Source organism: Strigops habroptila, chromosome Z (assembly GCF_004027225.2).
Source record: "Strigops habroptila isolate Jane chromosome Z, bStrHab1.2.pri, whole genome shotgun sequence".
NCBI lineage: Eukaryota > Metazoa > Chordata > Aves > Psittaciformes > Psittacidae > Strigops > Strigops habroptila.
This window is the reverse complement of record NC_044302.2, coordinates 76,521,332-76,547,605: the sequence shown is the minus strand read 5'-3', so window position 1 is coordinate 76,547,605 and position 26,274 is coordinate 76,521,332. Positions and strand designations below refer to the sequence as shown.

The window sequence follows — 26,274 nt, the reverse complement described above, 5'->3', positions numbered from 1 at the left end:
TGCTTTCTAGATTTATGAACTACAGGCAAACTCAAAGTCAGCAGGAAATGTGTCAGTAAACAATGAGGAAAAACATACTGCCTTCATGTTTGAAGGAGACATTTTTCCTTTCTGAAAGAAGCTAAAACCAAATGTTCACATCTGCAGCACAAAGTGGTTTTAGTGAGGTTGGCCATGCAAGCATCGTATGCATAGCCAGTATAAATGGCTTCAATGCAGATTTCCTTCCTGAAGATTACTTACAGAAAACAGGATTGCTCTCACATTTTTCTGGTTCAGGGGCAATTCAGGTGATTTTCAGCTATCTTTCTTTGAAGTGGTGTCTACTAATGCAGCACTACTTGACTCCTGTGGAAGAGTAACAGCAAAAGAATGACCGGCTGGTTCAGTGGGCCAGCCTATGGATAGTCCAAGATTAGGATGGCAAGTCCTTTACCCCGGAACCCCAGAGTGTGTCATGGCTTTGTGTTTGCAAGCATCGGAATGTGCTTTGTAGCATTTTCTTCCTTTTCTGCTTGGTCTTCAATCCTCAGTGTAAAAGGGTTTCTTCTTTAAAGCTGGTAGAGTTTAACAGTTGTCCTTGCAGTTAAAACAGCAACAAGAAAAACCTAACCAGCCAAAAATGGTGACTTATAAGGTTTTATAAAACTTTTGTTGGAATAAAGATCATTTGAGTCATTCTCCTCTGATTCACCCATAGCTCATATGCAAGCAATCCCCTTCCACAGAGGGATTAGATTGCACTCAATCCCTAGTAAATTCAGCTGAGGCGATGCCTCCACTGACCCTTCATCATGGCAGCATCTCTCCCTGCCTGACCCCAGGCATGGTGATGTCGCCAGCTGTGATTTAGCATAATTCTGCTTGGCACACAGGCTGCTATGTGTCCAGGGGCTTATCAGGGATGAGCAGAGAGTTTATGAACTTTCTCGAGCTTGCTTCCAAAATGCCTCCTGCTCAAATGTCATAATGAAGTCTCTGGTCCTTACTGGAGCAATCTTATTACTTTTAGCTTGGGGTTGAAGCTTTAAGCTGCTCTTCTCTCCCTTCCCCTTGAAGGAAGGGGAAAAGCTGGGAGACTAGAAACATTCTGCAGGACCTATGGTGAACCATAAAAGCAGATTTACTTTTTTCTGGCTGATCCTCCAGCCATCCTGGTCCAACAACTGCAGTGGTATTGAGGTGCACAACATTGCAGGGGGCAAAAAGTTGTGCAATTGTTGTCAGTTTTACTTTAATATTTTTAGCTGTGTTTCCCTAGAAGATCTTCTGTGAATTCTATATAACTTCTGTCACTGAAGAGTTAAAGAGGCAGCACATTGTGGCTCTGCATCCACTGCTAAGTCTCCTTTTTTCTGGGATAACACAAGTTTGTGGTGGCTTCATTCTTAGGATGATGTCTGAACCTTGTAATATTTCTTAGATCTTATAGAATCCCCTTGTTATAATAAATTACATCTTCTTAATGATATGTGATTTTGTACAAATATTATAGTCTTAACTGAATGATGTCCAAGGCTCTGGGGAGGAGAGACAAGTGAAATGCATTCTTCAGCTGTTGCCTAGCAGGGCACGTCTTCATTAGGGGATTTTTTTTTTATTAACCTCTTACACAAACAGCAAATCTTTATTTAATTCAGACACCTTTTATTATAGTTTGAAGTTACCATAAAACAACCAGAAACAAAGAGAGCCCTCCATGCAAGAAAAAAGCCACGACACCCTGTCAGTGAGGATTCACAGAGGTTTGGAAGTATGCTTAATTCAAACAAGAGTGCAGAAGTACTTTTAATTCAACCCAAGAGTAGGTTAGCACTGAAAGGGATTTTTTCTACTCTCTCCAAGCCTGGCTAAAGGGTCCCACTGCCCCGTTTGCGCTGCTTCCATGCAATGTTTTGGATCACTGTAAGATGAAATCATTGTTCCACAAAATGACTCACATTACAAAGCTGTACCCTGAGACCCTATCATTAAATACCCCACAAGTGGTCCTCTAAAAGTCCTCCTGTTAAGGGTGCCAGAATTGTGAAAGCAGAAGGCATTTACATTTCCCCTGAAGACCCAGTCCTTCCATCAGCCCTCAAAGCAGTTTGCTGACTAAATCTTCTATGTATTTGAATAATTTAACATATGAATAAATTCATTTATGCTGAATGAAGAGGTGGACTACTGGGATGCAGTAATGCCAACACAACAAAATTGAAGCAGGGGAAGTGAGGGAAATGAACCCGTAACAATGGCAAGCAGTACCGTCTGCTCAGGCAGCAGGAGACAGCTGTGACCACATCTGAAATACAAGAGCGTAGGGAGGTACAGAGCAGCATCTAAAAAGGGCTTTAGAATAAGCAGAGCTGAGCAAAACCCAAGCTGCTTTTTTTGAGCTGCAAGAAATATGATTGTTATAGAATGACTGAAAACTTAATTGCAAGTTTTATGTCTCATTCCAAATTTTCCAATTCAGAAAGTGTGTAAGTAACATTCCCGTGCCTTTTACTTTCCACTGGCAGTTAAGCAAAAGAAGTCTCAGCTTCTGCCAAATGATCTGTCACACCAAGCCCTTGACCTCGGCAACTGATGAATACATGTTACAAATGCATGCAGCACAAAACCTGAAAATATTAAAGGCAGACCTCAAGTAGTGTAAACTGGCATTGGTCCAGCTTACACCAGCTGCTGGTCTGCTCTGTAAATGTCTTAGAGCAGTTAACAGTTGGAGGGATGATGTTTTGCATTCACTAAATGCTGATGAGGGCTACCTAACTAGGCATGCTTTGCTAGCATTTGTGTATTCAGCATTTTTAAAATCCCTCTTTCTTAAGCTGTTCTTCAAAGAAATCATTACATGCCACAGTCAAAGCAGCAACCAGAATGACAAATTCGTGAAAATCCACTTCATTGTCTTTATTGGAGTCCAGATCTTTCATAATCTTATCAACCAGATGGGGGTCCTTTGGGGCCTAAAGAGAAAGAAAAGTGACTTAGCTGTTCGGATCTTGAATACGGAGCTCTGACACACTCTATCGTGGCAGTGCAACCCACTGCTATGTCACGAGCCCTGGTGCTATTAAATAAAAGGCTGCATGCAGTATGCACCTGAATATTAATATGCCACTAGCCACAGCATTAAAAACATAGGTCTGGAGTCCCAGAAGTGCAGAGCAACAGAAACCAAAGACAGCACAGCTCTTAGAAGAAATACAGGTGCTACATAAGCACTGAAATGAATCAAACAGATTTCATGAGCTGCTAAGCACTGCTTTCTTTCGACAAGACGGATCTATAATGTGCATTTCTCTGTATTATCCCTTAACAAACAGTACTTAGATTTTCAACAGGCTGTTCGTAAGTGGTCATATTATACATCCATTCATCACATTCAGAAGATCTCTACTTAGCAAAAAACACATTCTATTCAATGTGAGTAAGAACAGTGAATGTTGTAATAATCAATCAACAGCCAACGTTAAAAGAAAACCCAATTCAAGGAAATGGACTCAATGTAAAAAAATCTTGCTGGTGGTTATAGCATCCACAACAATTTTTATCGTTAAGAGGATACAGAAACCCAACTATGAATCTGGTCATTGTTCCATAAAAAGCACCCATGCTGTGTAATGCAGAACATAACAAACATGCAAAGAGATATTCAGATCAGCAGCTTATCGCTGAAAGGACTTTATTATCATCTCTGTGCAGGGCACACAAGTTGCTGTACTGTGTCTGTAGCCACTGTGCACAAGCTAGTTTCTTGCCTCAAGAGAACTGGTAGCTGGATTTAATTCTTTGAATGACTTACCTATGTCCCATTATTAAAAATGAACAAATAAACAAAAAACTGATTAAAGCCGCTTTAGCATAAATTTTGCTACTGCTTCTAGGCAGCCCTTGTCCTCCTGCTCTGAAGCACAGAGCAGTAAGTAGAGCAAGGTAAGTAAGGTACCTGTTTCTGCTGCTGGTGGCACATGGCAGGACACCGGGGCTGGGCAACTCTCTGAAAACACACTTCTCAAAGCAGACCTTGATCTCATCTCCTTCTGTCTGGCAGGATGTACCTTTCAGAAGGAGATGCTATTCCTGAACACTTGGATAGCTGCTTCTCCTACACATGAAACTAAATCAAGAGGTTCGGGAGCTGCGCCTTACTGAAAGGAAGCTCGCTGGTGAGGAGCTCCTTGAGTTCTCCTTTACTGAGCTTATGTCTGTCTCCTTCCTTGCCAGAGTAGTGATGGAAAATCCTGATCAAGGTGTCCATTGCATCCTCCAGCGGTGTGGACATAACAATGAGAGGGACATCTGCAGGATAAAGATCTAGAGTCAGTGACATTGCACAGGAGCCAGACCAAAGGCTGGCCTTGGGAAGGGGTGGAGAGCTAGCTGAAGAGAGAAATTGTTACCAGAACTGAAAAAAATGGGTTTTCAGTGATCCACCCTCACAGCTGTGTGTGAGCAAGGCTAGAGTGTTAAAAATAAAGCATTGTCCTGAACTCACTAGCAATTACTTCAAAAAGGTAAATGGAAAAGAAGGACTTCTTTTAAGACAGTGATCTACTGTGCATCATTTTGCAAAGTTACTGTAAAATGAAATGTCTCATACCCATAGCTGAAAACACAGGAAAAATGAAGGCACAACCTCCTACCTGTTCATTCAAAAGTTTTCTCAAGAAAATGAGATCAAGAAATAACAGCAGCCAAAGTGGATGAGTTATACAGAATGCTCCACACCAGTTTCTTAGATGGTTAGAGGAAAATCACCAGTAATATGGATAGAAGCATCAGCTTTTGATTTATGCAGTTGTGTTTTCTTGGGTTGACGTTTTTTCTTGTAAATTACCTGAAATAAACAGAGCTAGACATCGCCAAGGGTTTACTTCATCGAGCATGCAGTAAGAAGGTACACAGGGAAGCACCACCAAGAAAAAAAGGTGGAAATGCAATTAGTTGCTGAGTAGCTGACTCAAAAATTGTCTTAAAATAGAAACGAGGTGAAAGGGAAACATTATGTTGATTAAGCCCCAGGAGAGAAATTAAAAAGTCAGAATGAAATTCAAGGTAAGACTGGAGTTGGGAACAATATCACCGTGCAAAGGCTAAGACTTACCTGTTTTGTGGGGTGGCTGAGGTGTTCGCCAAAAAATGCTCAGATCACAGAAAGTGATGGTCACCTTCCTTTCAAAACTTGTGCACAGGCTTTTGTTTATCAGGCTGAGAGGGTGGATTACATATATAGAGACAGATGTATAACTGTCATTAGGAAGATAGGGCTTCTGTTTCCTTCTGCATTTGCCTACTCTGCTCAATAAAAGCTGCTTGCTGTAAATGGGTCACTAAAATATTCACTAGGCAGAGCAGAAGGCTGTGTGTGGAACATAGGAGATGTTTCTTATCATTTGAGCTTTCACAAATATGCCCATCTGGGGGCCTGAAGGTCAAAATTAGAAAAATCCAACAATCACCATGTCAGCATAAACTAACTTTTCCCCATTTTCAACACGACTCTTTCTAATTTGTCTCTCATCACTTATATAGCCGAGAGTCTAAATGGCTGGTGGCAGTCAGTCAGTGTCCGCGAAGATACTTGGGTACTAGAGTTAGCTTTGGAGGTGAGCTTGGCGCAAACCCCTTGAGACATCTGCCTTTATTGTTAGATGTCTCCCTAAGCCTGAAATGTTGGCTTGCTGAATGGAATTCTTGCTGTATCCTCATGAGGAAATGAGGAAACCAGTTTCAGAGGAAGGTGTGCCTGAAGTTACAGTGTGCACTGATCAACAGGCTTGGCTTAATTTTTATTAGTCCTGCACAACAACTGCAGTTTGGCATCTCTCTTTTAATAAGTGATCTTCCCCCAGAAGTACTTCTCCTGCTCTGAAATCCAGGGACCTGCTGACCCTGGGGGCGATGGCTGGGGGATGCAAGAAAGATGCATGGTGGAGCCTACTTACCACCCAAAATTCCAAATAACCACATAACCACAGTTTTCACAACAGCCATGTGAAATGGAAAACTGCTTAATTTGTGTTTGCTTTCCCTCAGTAAAGCCTTCCATCTGCTATACACAGCAAGCACAACTGTGCAGAAATACAGCAAGAGGATACAGAGCTGCAGCTCATTCTTTCTTTTATGCTAGACAGGGGGAAAGAAAATGAGATGGGCACTGTTTTTAGCTCTGAAAGCCTCCTGGTGCTTGTAGGTTCGAGTGCCCCAGTAGATCTCATCCCGCGTCTCTGACTGCCTCCTTTGCTTCCAGACATGATGTTTCTTCTGTCTGCACCATTGTCACAAGTCTCCACAACCTGAGGGGTCTTGGCTATCCCTCTGGCAGAAAGAGAAGGGGAAGGGGGACCACATAAAAGTGCTGGATCCAGTGGTATGGGAGGTGATACTGTGTAAAGCATTGTTTCTGAAACAGTAGGCAGGCTCTTCTGGTTAGGGGTCCCTGTGGATAGGCACCATACTGCATGCAGGGAGTATGCCTTCACCTCCCATCGCTGCAGCCGTGGGTGCTCACCAGGGATGGGGTAAGCCAATGCTCAGGTAAATTTTAGAAAAGGTCCAAGTGGAAACCAGCCTGGAAATGTTGATATGCAACAAGAGGAACCTAATTCCTCGTGGAGTCAGAGGAGAGCTGAGGAGGAGAGTTGCTCCCCATACCTTTTCGCTATTTGGGAATAGCTAATGGGTGCCCAGTTTTATACAGAGAGATCTACCCTGTGCTCCAGCAAGCGCAGGGATCTAGCTGGACCATACGCAGCACTTATGGAGTGTATTCCAGGGAGGATAACATGAGTGATACCAGGTGCAGCACAACTCTCCCACTCATATGCTGGACATTCTCTGTGTCTTTGCAGGTGCTAAGTAAAAGCATGGAGTCTCTTATGTAGCTAGTTACAGCCATGCAGGGCTGCGTCTTGCTTGTGATTCACTAATACTTATAATTATTGCACAGAAATATTAACCAGATAAACATCAAAATACTGGGGTTTTTTGCTATTTATTCGACAACAGTTTCACTCACAGAAGACAAAACCATGGCTGGGTGAATACATAAGTATAAAATCCTTCTGTTTTTCTATATATTACATTGATCCTCTGGCTGATGAATATTGCAAATTAATTATCTAAGCAGAGTCTACAGGAGGTAAAACTACCAGGAAGCAGGTATAAACTTTTAATGCTGCCATCCTCAGGACTGAAGAAAGAAGGGTTTCCTCTATCATCTGCCAGGACATCAGCTCAATAATTTATATAGTGATATAATCTGTGCAGTCTCTTTCAATAGCTACTTTCACTCCAGCTAATTGTGTAAGAAACTCTCTATTCCACACTAGTGGATTACAGGGAATGGATGTGCTGTGTTTGTCCAGAGATCCATCCAGTTTGCTGTGTCCATCCCTTTCTTCTCTCGCTAGTGAAATCCTGTCAGTGGCTCCAGTGACAGCAGAGAACTCCTAACTCCTGTGAGGGCAGGCCCCAGAGACTACGCAAAATTCATGATTATCAATCAACTGGTTTTAATCTTTGTCCAAAACTCCAGCACAATTTGGTTTTGTATGATATCTAATGGCAAGTGTATGATAAATCAATGCATCCTGCAAGCACTTCTGTATCAAGGCAAGATCCAACTCCATGACAGCAACAAGCATTCTCCCATCAGCCCTTCCTCCCCTGCACTCTGGTTTCCACAGGCTAAACACCGAAGCATCACCAGACATACATTTGACAGAGGGAATTAGACTGCAGCACGTTGAATCCTGTGTTCAGTTCTGGACCCCTCACTACAAGAGAGATATTGAGGTGCTGGAGCGGGTCCAGAGAAGCGCAACAAAGCTGGTGAAGGGTCTGGAGCACAAGTCTCATGAGGAGCAGCTGAGGGAACTGGAGTGGTTTAGTCTGGAAAAAAGGATGCTCAGGGGAGGACCTTATCGCACCCTACAACTATGTGCAAGGAAGATGGAGCGAAGTGTGTGTCGGTCTCATTTCCCAAATAAGAAGAGACAGGACAAGAGGAAACGGCCTCACCAGAAGGGTAGTAAGGTATTGGAACAGGCTTCCCAGGGACGTGGTGGAATCACCGTCCCTGGAAATGTTCAAAAACCATGTAGATGAGGCCCTTAGTGGTTTATTGGTGGACTTGGCAGTCCTGGGATAATGGTTCGACTTGATGATCTTAAAAGTCTTTTCCAACCTAGCTGATTCTGTCATTCTATGATTCTGTTATTCTATGACTATAGACATGCTGAAGATTGGTGCCCCCTCATTCATTACCAAATTTTGTCCATTGCAACCTGCCAAATTGTGGCAGTGTTGGTGGGAAGGCACCTCTGAAGGTGCCTAGTCCCACTTCCTGCTCTAAGTGGGATGATCACCATTGCCAGGCCAGGTCAGCAATGGCTTTATCCAGTTAAATCTAGAAAACCTCCAAGGATGGGATTGCACAACTTCTTGCACAACTTGCTCCAATGCTGTACTACCTGCCTGGGGAAGATGGTTACCTTAATATCCAGTCTGAGCATCCCAAACTGCAATTGTAGCCATTGGCCCTTTTTGCACCACCTACCACTACCATAAAGAGTTTAAGTTCGTAGTCTTTATAAATTCCCTTCAAAGAGTCTTCACTCCTTGCTCAAGCTCAAAAATAAACTTAAAAGCAACCTGTCCCCTGACTAGTTTTAGTGGTGTTTTAGTGTTGCCTTTATGTTCTGTGCTTGCCCCTTGCGGACTGCTCCAGCTGTGCCCTTCTCCTAATGAGTATTTCAACACTAAATTGTGTCTACAAAATCAATGGCTGTCAAACGCAGAAGGGCAGATTTATCAGCTGGCATGACACAAATGCTCTATAGGTCGAAACTCTGCCATCTTTACTCAAGCAGTAATGGATGCTTACAGAAGGAGTCAGCCATCTGATCTCACTGGAGGCTGCTGAGAGAGGCAGGGGTTGTTCCTTGCTCTATAAACGTTAGAAAGGACTCAACCAGCTATGACTGCTTCCTTTAACTTTGGTTGGTGTAGGGAAGAGGTACATCCAGCTGGGAAGCTCTCTGGGACTGCTTCTCCCCTCCCACATGGGGCAGTCAAACTACAGGCAGAAAATCTTATCATTGGTCTCATCTCCCTCAAAAGAGCTGAGCAGAGTTCTGCTCTGTGTGAAAGCAGCCAGCCCTTGACATAGGTCAGCAGCTTTCTTCCTCCGCAGCTGGGAAGGAGAAGCTTTGGCTTCTTCACTGGAATTTTTCCTTGGTCTCTTCTTGAGACAACAAAACACAGGCTACCTTTAAAGCAAGAGCAGCCTAAAAAGTGCCAGTCTAAGCCACAGTAAAATACTGCTCAGCTTAAGTGGGAGGATCTCATACTTAGGGCATCTGGTTTTCAACATTTGCCAGAATGCATATGGGGAGTATTTTCTCACAAATTATTATTGCGCTGGGAAAGGCAAGTCAGCCTCCCACCCACATCCTGTCATTATTTGTTTTTCCCAAACTCACACTGCTTTTGGGATGCACGTGTTTTGAGTCAATGTTGTACCCCCAGAGTGGCAAATGGTGTGATGGGAAGCAACAGGGAACACTGCAAGGCTCAGAAGGACAGATACACTATACACTAAAAAGTTTACATTAGATTAGAGCCTAGATTAGTCTAAAGATTTTATTAATATAGACTAAGCGTTTGAGAGCTGATTTGAGGCTTTCATTTGAACCACTATTTTTTGTTGATTTAAAATGGGCATGTTTACATTTTTAGGATTATTAGCATTTTCATTTAGGATTTTTTTCCATATATGGGTGGTTGATTGGTTCATCCATTTACATCAGGCACGTTTTCCTTCCCCACAGGTTCTGGTTCACATCTTTAAGACTGTTTTAACTGCTGTGATCCCACAGGCAGCAGAACAGCAAAGGGCTATTAAAGCTCTTGGCACCTAAATTCGGTGGTTTACTCTGTAGGCATCTTTTTTAATGTGTTACACTTCCAGGGCTGCCCAACTAAAGAGTATCCTGATCTCATTCTCTGCTGAGCCCTGTTTTGGACAAGATTGTACACTTCTTTTTCACATGAGTAAATAATATTTCATTGACATGTCCAGATCATTGAACTCTGCTTGTTCCCATAGAGGTCATTTGTCTTGTGATACTTGCTTAGGACAGAAATTGGAGCATTGTCTGTACTTGAGGTACTGACCTACTGCTCCCTTCTCCCCTCAGAACATCAGCCGCCATTTCCTCCCTCTGTGAGAAACCACCCGTTAGTAGCATGTGAAGGCAACATCAAGTTGTATAGGAATGTACTGTTATCTGGATAATAGCCTAGAAAGCCTTATTAACCCTAAACTGGAGCTATGAAGTGATACTCTGGCTATAAAATTCTTTCTTCCTCATAAGCCTCTGAAGCAGATATATGTATCTAGCTGTGTACCAGCCATTTATTACTTTAATGCAGTCTATTTACACCAAGGCAGGATACCAAAATAACATAAAATACCTCACTGTAGACAGAGTTGGAGCCAGCTCTGCCTCAGGTAGTAGTAGAGGTCCTGTTTCAGAGCAGCTCTCCCACCCCGTAACCAGAGAACAAGCACCTAGTGCCAGCTGGCTTTGGTAGCTCATGTTTCAGCTAGTATTTGGCAATATATCACCTTCTGAACAAAGCCAAAACAGCAATTCTCTTTTTGTTAAATCCATTGACCAATACGCCAAACCCACCCTTTTGAGACATGCTGGTTCTGAACTTACCGATGTTTTCCTCCTAATTCAAACTTGTATCAACATGCAGCAGCTTTTTATCCTAATTCACTTCAACATCCAGTTATGCTACATAACTACAGGGACCTGTGTCACAGGATGGTGGCCAAGTCACCTACAGGTTGTAGCAGTAGGAAAACCTTAGACAAGTTTTCCCTCGTCCTGAGTGGGCTGTTGAGTAACACCTGCCTCAGTTCCTCCTTCCTAGTCTCCAATCACACAGCAGGTATTACTTTGGGGATGTGTTTCCAAGGGCTGGTGTGACTAGCTCTGTGGTGGCAAGGAATGTCTCTGAGCAGTGAAAGCCTCTGGCCCATACAGCTACATGCTTGTACCTGCTCTTGACCATGACATGATGCACCAAGGCTCCAGATGCAGAGCTCACTGTATCTTTTCCATCCTTTCTGCTCTGTCTGTGAGCTGTGAGCTCAAGTGAGTCTGTCTTGAGATAACTGGCAAATAAACCCACCTTCCTTATCACCTCTGCCAAAATAAATACAAAAGATGCAACGGAAAAAAGCCATCCAGACCAACTTGATGCAATATTCCAGGGCATTGTTTGTGTTAAATCAATATAAAAAAATTAGACAAATAAGGTTTGTATGTATATACAACTGAGGAAAACTTTTGGTCTGGGTCTGCCCCTTAGTGTCCTGCTGAAGAACTGCTGCTTCCAGATCTCAAGCTAGTAACGACTACCAAAGCTGCAGGGCCCAAGGGACACAAACTCCCACCTGACTGCTCCAGGACACACAAAGATGCTTCACCTCTGCATTACTACAGCAAGTTCTGCATAAGGGTCTGAATTATCAACAACAAGCCAAACTAGAAGTAGAATCGTTAAAAATGACTTAGAAAAGAAATACCTGTTATTCACAGCTTATTAGCTAGAGCTATAAGCTCTGCAGAGAACTAAAGTGCGTAACACAGTTCAGTGTTAAAACAATGGGAGTTAGGCCCATGCTTTGGTGAATTCAGGCTGTATAGTCCCACTAATGGCCCATAAAAATGCATCCCAAACTTACCACCTGCTGTGGGAAAAAAAAAGTTTTTAAGGCAATGCCACTGTTTGGAGGGTAAATGGAAGAAAAGACCAGAGTAATGTGATGTCCTCCAGAGCTGTTACAGGAGCAATCTGCAAATAGCCATGAATTCTTGCCTAGATGCAATGGGATCAAGAAGCCTGAAGGGGGCATTGAAGGCTAGTAAATGGGCAGGGTATAGAAAGCGTGCTTAAAGAAGATAAGGTCGTAGCAGAAAACCTAAATAAGTATTTTACATGTGTTTTCGCTATGGTAGAGCTTGAGGAGGTTCCCACATCACAGAAATAGGGACATGCTGAAGGATCTCTCTCAGACTGAACTGTAGATAGACGATACTGTAGGGCAAATCCTCAAAACAAGACATAACAAGGCAGAACTGGATGGTATCCACCCCGGAGTTCCAGAGGAACTTGAGATGGATGAATGATGGGAGCCACCGGCTGAAATGTGCTTCAGGAGCACGGCACATAAACCTGGTGGACACAATGCCAAGCGGAGAGGTGTCAGGCAGTATCCAGAGAGCTGCTGAACATTAAGTCTGCTGTCCAGAATGGGTAACGAGGTTGAGATCAGCCTGAAAACCAAAAGGGTGGGAACATGAATAGACACAATACACTAGGGAAACGTAAAGAAGAGTCATAATGTGTTTCTACTGGCATTCCCTGAAGAAGTTCATGGTAGGTGACCTGCCTGATTACTGTCTACCTTGTTCCAGAAAGCATTCCTCACTCTTAAACTAGGCTGCCATGGGATACTGGAAAAAGACTCAAATAGTAAGTGGCTAACTGAAAAATAGGAAATAAAGAATAAATTATTGTGTTTTACAAGTGAACTGACAGCATCAATGGTGTCCCACAGGAGTCTGTCCTGAGGACAGTGCTATTCAACATATTCGTCAGTGATCTGGGAAAGAGAATAAATAATGAAGGGATAAAGGTTTTTTTAAAGCTATATAAAGAGAGCAAATTAAGGTCCAGCTGTGAAGAATGCAGAAGGACCTCATGGAACTGTAGTGTCAGATAAATTCAGCTTTGATAAAGATCAGACAAAATGGGGAAAATCAGTTTTTAGTACACAGCTGTGAGCTTTGAGTTGACTGTTAGGCTTCATGAACAAGATCCTGGGACTAGTGCAAGTGAAAATGTTGGTCCAGTGAGAATTTGAAAACAAACAGGATTAGAAAAGAAATAGAAAACAGAAAAACAGAAGCATTTTTATGCCACTAAATAAGTCCAAGGGAAGCTCCCTTCTGCAATATCATGGTGGTGTTCCTACCTTCATTTTGCAAACAGTACAGCAGGGTTAGAAGAGATAAGAAGAACAGCAAGGAAACAGCTTCTGTGTTAGAAACAGCTAAATATACAAGGCATCTCAGTCTGCAGAAAGACATAACTGGGGATATGAAAGTTGTCCATGCATTTGAGAGTTGCATGGAGAAGGTGAGTAATAATTAATTATTCATGGTCTTTTACAACATAAAATAAGGAAAGACCCCACCCACCCCACCCGACCCCCAGATCAAAACAAGCAGAAGAATGTTTTTGAGCTGCTAAACTGCTTGCTGTGACAAATTCCTGGGAAATACTTATTGAGAGCTACTAAATACAAAAGCTTGTGTCATTAAGACGGCTCCAAAACACAAATCATAGGAGACTGGGTTAGTATTCTGGGGAAGTACCAGCCTTGTTCCATTCTAGTCCTCTTTCCTACATACCTGCATCAGCCACTATTCCTAGTAGGTTACTATGCAAGAACTAGCTTTTGTCTGACATGAAAAGCCCATTGCACTCTTATGTTAACTGAAAAAAAAAATATCTCCCCAAAATAATGTGGGACCAGCACTAGTTCTGACAAACAGCATCTGCTTTCCCAGAGGACTGTGTTGCTCAAATGGCTGTCATTCCAATAATACTGGAATAGGGAGAAAATTCCTTAAAAAGTCCAAGGTAGGCAAAATATTAACTTCCAGGACAAGGTTATAGGAAAGCAAATCTCTGACAGCCGTAAGTGCTTGCAGTCCTCCCTGGATGATCTAACGGATGTTACAGCTGCTGTTGCTTTGAGGAGTCTGTTTTATAAAAGTTAATTTTTGCTGGTACTAGAAATGGAACTGGACCAACACTACAAGAGCAATGATGCAGGAGCCAGGCTGAGTGTTAAAAGCAGATGTAAATTAAGACCCAAAGTCAGAGATGTTGTTCAGGTACAATTGGTTTAATTGTCTTTAAAAGACAGGAAATTAGGTGATTGTTCCACGTTTAATGAACACAGTAAATGGCCAAGAGACATGTTGCACATGTGTAAACAAAGAACAGCTAAGATGGTGGGAAGAACAGAGAAAGCCAACACACATAATTACCTCTTCTCGCCTCAGAGTTTACCCAGAGCTTGGGGCTTCATGTTTTCTCTCTGTGTGGAGGAGAAACCAAGAACACATTGTGCTGTGCAGATACACTCAAGCGTATCAGCAAGATAGACCAGCCTGCCATAGCGCCTCCATCCCTCACCTTTGCAGGGTAGTAGCAGGATCTCCTGGCTCCACCAGCGCTGGCAGGTTCCACCAGCCAGTGGTGGGGTTCCTTCATGTCAAACAACAGGACGGCCCCATGGGTTTTATGTTGGTTTCCTGGCTAACACCCCAGTCACACTCTTTCCCGTCTCATACCACAGTCGTATATCACCTGGCATGTCAGATGCTGAGAGGCCAGGTGTAAGCCTGGCATGGTGACAGAGAACACATTGAACTTGTGTGTCACTGGTCACAGCTCAAACAATGGCAAAACGTATTCTCCAGCCTTCACCTACGCAACCATGGAGTGTTGTTTTGTTCTGATCCTTCTGTTTCAGTTCTTGCTGCTTTTATCCTTGCTTCTGCTCCCCCCAAGCGTAACACTCATTGTCGTGGCTTAAGCTGAACCCAGGATACTCATGCAGCCTTTCAGCCCCTCCATCTGCAGGAAGGGACTACTTCAGCTCCAGCAGACCTCATTGGGTACCTCTGCAGCATGAGGTTCTCTTAGCAGGTCATGTATCATTTACGTGCATCATCTTCCCATCTTGCTATGGGAAGACTGTTTTTTTGTGCCTGATCAGTTAGCTCACTTTCAAGTCTGCCATATTAGATGCACAGAAGTAGTCCGAATGGAACTGGTTTCAACAAACATTTTTAATGCTTAAAAGCAAAGACATTACATAGATGTTGGAAGAGAAAAACTAGACACAAGTGACTGCAGAACTATTACTCAACCAATACACCTCACGGTTAAAATATGTTATCAAGATTTGGCAATAAACTGGAATAAAATCACTTAAGTGAGTTAAAATGGGTGAGTAAAAGTTTTGACAGAGAGAAATCCCACAAAGCAATTATCTACTTTGTCTATGTGCCACGAAAAATAGTTATGTCTGCTGTGGAAAACAGAGTAATTGTGCACAAATCCACTTAGAAATCTACTGCTCTGTTGCCTCCTAAAAGGATGAGTAATATTTTATTGCTCTTACCCTGTTTTCCAAATACCCCTATAACAAAGCTTTGAAAGAGATTGGCGTTACATTCACAGAGTTTCCTTCTCAACTCCTCCCTGCCATGCTGAACAATATTCTACCTTTGATCAGTGGGTCTTCTCCATACTTCAAAGAGCCACATAACACTGTTAAACCTTTTCTCAGCTACAGAATGTTGCACAGGTTGCATTCAAACTCTCTTGATTCCAGTGAGCTTTCAGCATTTGCTATCCCTGAGTTTAATTACATTTATAATGTACTTTCTAAGAGGCATATATCTCTGTGAAGACAATTTCCTTCATAATCAGAACTATATGAATTTCTGTTATTTGCTTTTCAGATATTTGACCAAAGATCTTGAGCTATGCAAAGGAGAATGTCAGTGACTGTTGTCACTGACATAAATTTTTTTAATTTAGGCTTTTATTTCCTCTGCAAGTATTCTCCTGCCTTTTTTGCAGTGATTTTAGAGCGAAATCAGATTTTACCTTTACAGAAAGTCTTTTCCAAACTACTTTTTTGCCATTATTTATAGATTGTCAGCTCTGGGCCCCCCAGCATATGAAGGACGTGAACCTGTTGGAGTGAGTCCAGAGGAGGCCATGAAGATGATCAGAGGGCTGGAGCGCCTCTGCTATGAAGACAGGCTGAGAGAGCTGGGCTTGTTCAGCCTGGAGCAGAGAAGGCTCCAGGGAGACCTTAGAGCAGCTTCCAGTACCTAAAGGGGCTCACAAGAAATCTGGAGAAGGACTTTTTACAAGGGCATGTAGGGCAGGACAAGGGGGAATGGCTTCAAGCTGTCAAAGGGGAGATTTAGATTAGACATTAGGAAAAAAATCTTCCCTGCGAAGGTGGTGAGGCACTGGCACAGGTTGCCCAGAGAAGCTGCGGCTGCCTCATCCCTGGCAGTGTCCAAGGCCAGGCTGGATGGGCCTTTGAGCAATCTGGTCTAGTGGGGGGCATCCATGTCCCTGCCTGCGAAAGGCGGTTGGACCTAGATGATCTTTCAGGTCCCTTCCAACCCAAAGTCTATGATTCTGTGATTCAATACACTGACACAAATGCTGAGACTAGGATTAAATGAGATTTCATATGTACTTTTGATTATAAAAAGCACTGCCATCTCTGAACTAAAAAGTGTGATGATGGTATCGTCATCCTTTCTTGCTCTCTTTTTCTAGAGAGTTTATGTTTCTTGGAGTAAATGGCAGATACAAAAGGCTGACAGGTTCTCAAGAACAAGTACATGCTACCATTTTGTTTCCTTGTGTTGAGTTAGATGTTTCTATATATTCGTTTTGGTACAAAAGTGTAAGTATCCTTGTTTTCAGATAGAAAGAAACAATTTCAAACACCTGAGGCTGTTAAGAGTTCTTAGAGTCATACTGTGGCAGAATTATGGCAGAAACCAGTTTCATATCAATAGTGACTGATGCCTTAATTGTACAGCCCTCTAATTATGGTACCTTTAATAATTATATGCACATATTTGTGTTCTAGCAGTCATTGAAACAACAAGTATAACAGGCATTGATGTCTTTTATTCTAAGAATTATCTGAGTGAAATTATGCCACTCACATAGCAAATGAACAATTACTTTCCAACAACCAAAATTACAGATGTTGCTGACCCATGGAAAGCTCCTAAATGATGATATTACAAAGTATCTAGATTTTTTTTTTTGTCAGGGGACTGAGTCCAGGCATTCCCCATTCTTCATTCTTCAGTTCACTGTCAAAAGAAGTTTGCTGCAAAATGAAAGGCAGATACTCTCACCACCTCCTCTAACAATGCAGCCTCACTGATGGGACAGGGCTAGCACTTCCAGCTGTTCCTGGCTCACTCAAAAAGTGCATCACAGCCTCAGTCCTGCCTTTGATACCATACAGAAGTGCACTTGCAGCATCTTGCAAGAGTATTACAATTCCTCACTGGGGAAGATGAAAGACTGGTAAAAGACAGTACAAATGGGACCGCCTTTACTCAAAGGGTGGAGAAGAAGCATTCCTTACTTATGAAATGTATTTATGTCTTACTTTTCAACCCACTGGTTGAGATAAGAATAGTTTAATAACTAAAATAAAGTACAATATAATACTACTTCTAAAAATAATAAGAATAATGATAAGGGAAATAACAAGGGGAGAGAATATAAAACTAAAAAGGGAAAGGAAAAATAAACAATAAATGCAAGTGATGTACAATACAGTTGCATTCACTGCTGATGGATACCCAGCCTGACTGCTACCCAGCCCAACCTAAGCAGCGATTGGTCCCTTTTGGGTAACTCCCCCCAGTTTCTATACTGGGCATGATGTGCTGTGGTATGGAATACCCCTTTGGCTAGTTTGGGTCAGGTGTCCTGTCTCTGCTCCCTCCTGGCTTCCCATGCCCCTCCTCACTGGCAAAGCATGAGACTGAAAAGTCCTTGCTCAGGGTAAATGCTACTGAGCAACAACTAAAATATTGGTGTGTTATCAGCATTGTTCTCAGACTAAAGCTGAAACACAGCACTGCACCAGCTACAAGGAAGAAAATTAATTAACTCTATCCCAGCTGAACCCAGGACAGTCCGCTCTTGTCAAGCAGCCTGAATCACCACCATCACCAGCACCAAATTATTTGTAGCTACGACTGTGGGAAACATGCATTAAGTTACAGGCAGACATTTGCAGGTGAAGCAACATTTCCATGATGGCAAACTTCACATGGGCTTGGATGCTGTGAAAATAATGAAAAAAAAAACCCCTCCAGCTATTGCTGGCAACAAACTTCTGCATGGCATTCTATTTCAGAAACCTGGGGATTATGGGAGGTGAGTGACAACATCTCTTCTTGTTCAGATAAGATTACACTTGGAAGATTTCATTTTAACAGTAGTTTAGTTCCAAGAAAATACGAGGGGAAAAGGGAAGATATCATGACAATATCCTGCTCCAGAAGATACTCTCCAGGAGCCCTGTATCTCTCCTTGGCAATCTGCTTCTCTAATCCCAACTTTAGTAGAGATATTTAGTATCATCTGTTAAGTCCTTCTCCTTCTCTTACATGAGATACATATATTTGTTTTGAAATGTGGAATTACAAAAGTATTTGCACAGCACAGGTAAACTTGGAATAAGTCTTTTGCAGTTATGTACTTGTTAAAGAAAACGTGCAGTAGCAGCTAGAAACAGAAGAGGGAGCCTTTAATCACAGTATCAGCTCTTTTTGCAGTTTTTCGGAAAATGAAACAAAACACGATTCTATATGCAAAATTCTTTCCCCACCTGAGGAATAGAGTCCTCAGCCAGCTCCTGAATACCACCGATCTCCCTGCGCTTGGGCAGACAGCTTGGTTGGTATGTGACATGTACCTCTGCCCCTTCACTGAGAAGCCATGCTACTGCGTCACACTCTGTGCCCTTTGTCCGATGAGATAACACCACTTCCCTGTACTGCAAGTCTTCTGAAGCCTGGAGGTTAGAATGCAAAAGTGAGGATGTGATTTCAAGGTGTGTGCTCTACTCCATGGAAACACCAAGAGCCAAGTAAATGCTTGTATCTCTGACTTACTGCAGCAGCTTTGGCTTCTCCTGTAAGTGGTGGAGAAGTGGATGCTCTGGGAGGAAGGAGGGAGGTTAGTAGGTTAGACATGCTGAAGCACCTTCCATAGATGTCTACCTACCCATATAGAATGGTTAGATACCAAAGCAAAGATGTGTGTTTTGACTTCCCTCCCAAGTGCAATCTAATTGTGAGGAGCTCACTCTCCTTTGAAGGGAGAATTTGAAGAGCTACTCAGCAGAAAGGCACCGTGAATTCATGATAAGGTAAACTGTGAATTAGCTGGTAAAGGATATGTGCCACGGGCACAATACAGTGACCCCACTAAGTGCACAAGCTTCCTGAATGGTTCTCAGGCCACAGTGCCCTGTGGAGTCCTTGTTCTTCCTGTTCATGCCTGACAGGCCTGGTTCAGTGTCTTTTGATGCCTGCAACCAGCAGTGACTCTAGGGTTGGTATTTGTACCAAATGTTGCACTTAAACCACACACAGAAGACAAAAGGATCTTGGAATACCAGGGCTGCTGACATCTCTCTTATCTAAAGCAATGTTATCTTGATTTGGTGGCAGAGGAAGCTGTGACCTTAGCAGCCAAGTCAGGCACTGCCATTTCCCCTCTTCTGGCAGGGGTATCTCCAGCCCATGATGTCCCATGTCCTAGAGTCAGGACCTTCCCTATCTGCCTGCCCACATGCTGCTGTAACACAGTTAGCAAAGTGAAGGTAGCTGTGGAAGGACCCTCTCTTCCCCCTCTCTCCTGCCATCTCACATTCCCCAGCCCTTCCTCAGCTCCTGCTGCAGAATTCAGTTCTGCAGAGAGTTCACTCTGATCTGAGTTTTGTTGATGCTGGAGCCAGTTCTACATCCTTCAGTAGCAAACCCAAACAAAGCCATCTGCACCTGCAGAGGCAAACAGCCTCCTGACCAACAGTTTACCAACCATCACTTTTAGAGAGTTCCTTTGTCCTCTCCATCACCGGCCTTGTTAACCAAATACTCATGCTGGAGGCTTTGGGAGTTGAGCAAGGCTCCTTGGCTTCAGCTATTTGTCCAGGGTCTGGCAGCAACTCAGACACTTACTGAAGATTGTCTTACCAGCTGCTATTGTAGTATTCAAGACTACCAATTTAACCATACACAGTGGCATGGGGAGCTTCAAGGCAACCAGCCTAACATACACAACACAGTCTTCATAAACTATAACAGAGCAGTTCCATAATCTCCTTTCAGCATTGCATTTTACTATCAAATCACTCTTAACAGCAATAGCACCCTCCACCCCAGCTCACATAGCTACCCCCAGTGTTTCCAGTTGTACACCTGAAGTTAATGGAGAGACATTAGTTATTTTGTCCAAAAGCGGGCAACTTCAGATGAATGAGATACAGCACCACTTGCCTCCAACATATCCTACATTAACACTATGGACTTGCCCTTAATATTTTTACACCATGAACCATGTCTCAGTTCATCTGCTCACAGAAAGCCAGACGGGTTTGTCTGAGTGGGATTTGAAGATGAAATGTCAAGGGGTCATTATGGGTCAAACTGGAAGTATGTCCTGAGCTACTGCCAGCTAAATCCAGCAAGCACCAGAGCATGATGTTCCCTCCGTAGCCCACACTGCCATTTTGACTCATCGATTGTATTTTCTTCATTTTCCCCTGGCTGTTGCAAATGCATGACACAGGAGACTCTTCAGGACTTGCAGGAAACTCCTACCCACTGTGTATTATTTTTTTAATTTATGTTCTACAAGTTAGTTATTTCCTTCATTTCCTCTTATTCAGTGGGGCAGTCTCTCCAAAGAATCCCCATATCCTTTGTTTCTCCACGTTAAATTACTCCATTTTCCCAAGTGCTCAGAAATGCAGACACAGGCCTTGTGCAAACAGGCTGTACCTCTCCGCAGTCCATAGTCCACAGGATTATGTGACACTGCTGTTCCATCACAGACAGTCAGCCAGGGGAAGCACAGACCCAGCTGCTAAACCACAGCACTAGGAGTACATACATACCATCCTGAATTCAGACTTGATGAGGAGAAAACATGAATGCTGATGATGTTCCCCACTGCATCACACCCATGCGTTGCTTCCTCCCAGAAGCTGAGAGCTGGCAAGTGCTGTAAGAGTGGAGGGAGAAGAAAGAATCAAATAAACTGCACTATAGTTTCAATCCGAAATATGCTGAACACTCAGTTCCCAGCAGTTTGCTTCTTGAATGTGAGGCATGAAGCCAGAGTGCAGTCACCAAACCAAAAGTTTCCTTTAAATGCAATAGAGACATCTACTCCTGTATCAGCTCATGCTCGTTCTCAGCCAGAGCACTTGTCACTTGATGCATGCAAGATTTGGCAATTAAAATCCTGCCAACCTTAAGTACTACACATTGATTTTTAGAACTGCCATAAAATACAGACATCATCCTCTTGTCCGCTGTTTCCATAGAACTGTCTGCGTTAACTGACACGCCATTGGGGCTGCAATACCTGGACGTGACCAACTTGGCAGAGCTGAGAGTTATTATTGGGGCATTTCTCTTAACTCCCAAATGCAGACTAGTCAAATGCAGGCTTTTCTTCTCCTCCCCTACTTTGTTGTCTTGCTTTGTTACACAAGTGCTTATTAATGCTTATTACTGCTTATTATTAACACCTTCAAAGCAAACAAAGGAACAAGGCTTAGTCCATGTGGTGAGTGTGCTACCAGCAGACTGCACTGGCAAACCACTCCAAACACAGACTTAACTTTAGCAACAGGACTGTGTACAACCAGTTTACAATCAGTGTAATAATCCTATGGAGACCAGATGGTGCAAGTTTTACCCACAAAGGTGCAGCCTCTGGGTTATAGCTATATTAGGGCTCTTGCTGACCAGACTATGGTGATCAGAGATTGCAACAGTTCTATTCCATGGGTGCTCTATACTGTAGCAAAAGCTTAACACCTAGGTGAGCATTAAGCTGACACAGGTAGCATGTAGCATTCAACAGCTGGCAGTGCATGTGACAGGGAAGCATGGTACTCAGAGACATGGGAGTGGACACATTTTAATTATCTTTGTATTTGGAAATGCAGCCTCTACATTGAAGGGTAAACACTGAAGCTTGGCTCTGACACAATCTAGTCAGAGATAATTCCAGGTAGACCTTGGTACCCTTGAGCTGGCTCTGTTCTCGTGTTTGCACCACACGAGCAATTCCAGGTGGTTTATGAAGCCCAGTGCAGCTATGAAACTACCTACCTCCATATACAGACAGACAGATAATACCTTTCCCCCTTCCCCGCGCCACCAAAATGCTGGCTGGACCACCAAGGAAACTGGTTGCAGACACACTTCAATGACAGTAAATCCCGAACCACACAAGCTAGCACTGTATCAGTGAGCCCTGGTGGATCCAAGGGAGTTGTCACAATGTCTCTGCACAGCATTCAATGCATCCTTCACAATCACTAGTCCTTTTTCCATTATCTGAAGCATCTCCATCTCCTTTAGCTTAGATGACAGAGAGCTGACTATGTAGTCAGCCTATTGTACTGGTCCTGCTAGCAAAGAGCGCCTGGAGAATGTTCAGCAGCAAGCCTACAGAAGATTATCACTCCTAAGAAAAATTGTAGTCAAGACATATTTTCCTGTCTGCTCTTGAATCAAAATAACCATGACTACTGTGTTCATGCTGAATTTAACATTGCTGTTGTACATTAAACATGTTCAAAGTGCCCATGACAGATCAAACGCATCTGTAATGAAACTCGGGTCCCAAAGGGCTGTTACGATAGGTAGGCATTATGCAGCTTGCTTCCCAGGACAGCTACATGTCAAGACATGTGCTACATGTCTTCAGACATCACATCGCACTTAGACAAAATGTATGCTGAACTTGGTGGGCCCAGATTGTATCCATCAAGAAGTTCTGAGAAAATTCAAGGATAAAGTAGCTGAATTAGTAATAGAAGTATGTTACCTCTTGCCAAAATTATACTTTAATATGGCGAGCCAATGCTGTAATCGATAATTAAAACAAGGTTCTGAGGTGTCCAGGGAAGTACTCACCTGTGAGCCCAATATTTGTACTGAGTAATTAGTGACGAGTAAGAAGTGACATCACTAAGGAACTTCTAGACCTTCATGGGAAACGCCACAACAGCTCTTGTGAAGTCTGGGATTAACAGCCTTGTGGAGTTCTTGGAAGAGGCCAGATGCATGTGGAGATAAGGGTGATCCAGGGGATCCAGTCTACCCAGATTTCCAAAAGGCTTTTGGCAAAATTCCTTATCAAAGGCTTTTAAAGAAAACTACACAGCCATGGAGCAAGAGGGAATGTCCTCTTGTGGAAGAATAATTGATCACAGAAAAAGAAACGGAGGATAGCAGAAAAATGGTCAGTTTTCACAATGCCAGTTACTCACCAGTGTAGTGCCAGACCTGTACTGTTCTGTATATTCATACATGGCCTGAAGAGGGTTGAGCAGCGAGGAACAAAAGTTTGCTGATAAAACAAAGTTTGTCAAGACAGTAAGGACTTAGGCAGGCCGCGAAGAATTGCAGAACCTTGTAAAACTGACTGAGCAATCAATTGGTGCATGAATTGAGTATAAATAACACAAAGCGAGTTGCATGAGGGAAACACATCCTAGCTTGACATACAGAACTATGTCAAGCTTGCAAAACAGGCTTGCAAAACAACTGTAACCACTTGGGAGTCAGTCATATGTAGTTACAGGCAGCTGCATGAAAACATCAACTCAATGCTTGGGAACAGGGGGAAAAAAAACAACAAACAATGTTAGGGGCTATTGGGAAAGCGGCTGGACAAGACAGGGACTTGTTCACATCCTTTTCGTCATTAAGAACCAGGGGTCACCGTATGAGGATAGTGGATTGTGTTCAAAGCAAATAAAATTAGGTTGATTTTCACAGTCAGACAAGTGTTACTGATTTGACGAGACAAATCAGACTTAAGGAAGCTCTCATGCTGAAAATAGCTGGACGCTGGGAAGAGTACTGTGGGGGATATGATACATGCCTGCGCTGATTTTACACCTCCCTGGATACATACCCGTAACTTCTATTTGTTGCTGTTACACATGCTCTTCTCAGCAGCAACTTTCCTCAGAGATGCCAATGAGCCTTCATTTTTCTTTTTTTCTGACCTTCAGAGCACATTTCAACAGTCACATAGCACAGCACTCACAGGGTGCAAAGCATTAAACTTCCCTGGCTGCACCTGCGCATCTGGTGCAGCAGTCCTACTGTTTTTTGCAGGCCCCTTGACAGCTTGCTGTCTTGATGACCTCCAAAGGCACGGGTGAGCAGATTAACCTGGCCGAGCTGGATGTACCGTCAGTCTGAGCCCGCAGAGCCATTCCTACAGTCATGGGTGGAGACTTGCTTTCTGCTGTTCATAAGATTAGTCAGAAGCTTTCCAGTCCCTGCGATTCAACTTGCCTTGTAGTTGCATAGTGCAAGCTGGTCTTGGTGGTGAAAGATGCAGTCTGACCCTGTCCCTTGTGCTGAGCCAAGAGTTCATCCAGCAAACCAGCCAAACACAGTTCCCAGTCAAAACTAAACTTTCCTTCCTCCTCCTGGTTTAACTCAGGACTGATCCAATACACCCCAAGGTTGTACATGTCTGTGACAGTATGAGGAAATGGCGTCATCGAGCAGTCAGGTTAGGGGAAAGACCAGTCTACATCTCTTAGCTGTAGCATGTGCTTGAGCTGTTTGTGAAACCATGACATTGTGCACATAAATTACACTGATTTCCAACTCCTCAGTGCTTTCCTGGTTGCAGCACCAATTATTTTTGTAGCATTCAAACGTTAAGTGAGCCATAGGTGGGGAGAGTTTTCTGTATCTCTTGCTGTTAGAATTGCAAAGTTGGCACTGTTCGGGAATATATTTATTGTTAGCTGAAGATGACCACCTTTATACCAATCAATCCTGCCTGATGGTACAGTTCCAAAAAAGGTTAAGCAACCAGCTTCACCCTTCTGGGCTACACATTCTTGCCCCATCACTACCTGGATGCACAGGAACATAATTGTCAATTCAAGGAATTGATTCAAATTGATTGAACCACCAGCCTGGTCTATCTACTCTGTTAATTGGAGCAAACTAATTCAGACTAAATTTAGAATGAGCATTTGCAATGCAGCTACAAATGGGGAAAATTTTCCACAATTCATCCTCATTTCAAGAACAAGCAAAAGAATAAAGCAAAGCAATCCTTTATAAAGGTTCTTCCTCTTTAACCATAGGTTAGTCTTCATTGCGCTAGGGTTGCAGCAAAGAAAGACACATTTGCAGCATTGTTTGTCTAGAAAATAAGGATCGTATGAGCAACTGGATGCTTGATTAAATTTTGAGTACCAGTTCTCCTCTTCCCCTCCTAACCACAAAACATTTAGATGCAGAGGAAGATGCCCCTCCCTATTCCCCCTAAAGACACTAACCCGGATGGTATCACTAAAACAGCAAAGGCAAGGCAAAAAGGACATTAGTAGTCTCTATTACAAAAAGATATTTTAAGCTCCCAGTGAGCATAGTTTGAAGGAGTAAGCTTCACTTAAATGATTGTGGGCTCCTTGAACAGTATTCTCCAAAGTTTGTCACACATAGTACAGGCTCCTTTTCAAATAAATCATTCTACTAATTAAAACATTTTCTCAAGAAAGCTTTCAACAACACTTCAGTAATGTCTAACTCTTAACACGTGTCACTGGCAGACTTCCGCTGTTGCTGCAGGTCAGAGATGAAAGATTCTTCCTTGCAACCTGCTCTGTCAATCCACAGATGAAGAAGGCTAGAAGGGTGAAGTGATAAAGAGGATCAGATGCAGCGGAATGGTCTAACTGATGGTCCCCAACTCCAATCCCGCCAATGACAAGAAAGGAAGAACAAAAAGTAAGAGTACAGATACAAGCATTATTGGCGTACCTCTGATTAAATAGCAACAAAAAATACATCTTGTCCCCCAAAAGACTGGCTATATTAAGCATATTATTTTTCAGTTATTTAAGTCATGCATGAATCATGAGCAATATCTTTGTGGTATTACATATACACACAGAGACCATTCATCATCTTTACAACATACAACCTGTAACCCTTGGACTCCTGGCAGAACACAGGTAGTGCTGTAATCACACGAACTGGATGCCCTTGCTTCGTGTTGTTCCCTTCTGTACGCATGGCAGGAAACACACAATGCTGTCTAGTAAGCTAAAGGACATTTTCATATTGTGTTTATCACACAGGCTGAGGGAAGAGTTGACAGTAGTTTGTGAAGATGGTGCAACCCCCTTCTTCCCCAATCCTTCCAGTGAACTATGACCTCTTACATACAATTATTTTCCATTAAGGATGCTGCATTACATATTCAATTCAGTAACAAATAAGCAATTATTTCCTTTTATTTTTTGTCAGGAAATGGGAAGAGTAA

General features: G+C 42.9%; 1 protein-coding gene across 1 annotated transcript; it reads right to left on the bottom strand.

Annotated features, from left to right (window-relative positions):
* Nucleotides 1–1,626: 1,626 nt before the first annotated feature.
* Nucleotides 1,627–24,490, bottom strand: S100Z (S100 calcium binding protein Z). The gene is made up of 5 exons (XM_030470568.2): nucleotides 24,279–24,490; nucleotides 5,099–5,202; nucleotides 4,144–4,293; nucleotides 3,941–4,052; nucleotides 1,627–2,957 (listed from the first exon to the last, which is right to left on the bottom strand). The coding sequence occupies exons 1-5, from the start codon at nucleotides 24,488–24,490 to the stop codon at nucleotides 2,921–2,923; spliced, it is 615 nt and encodes a 204-aa protein (XP_030326428.1). The 3' UTR covers nucleotides 1,627–2,920.
* Between the last annotated feature and the right edge of the window lie 1,784 nt (nucleotides 24,491–26,274).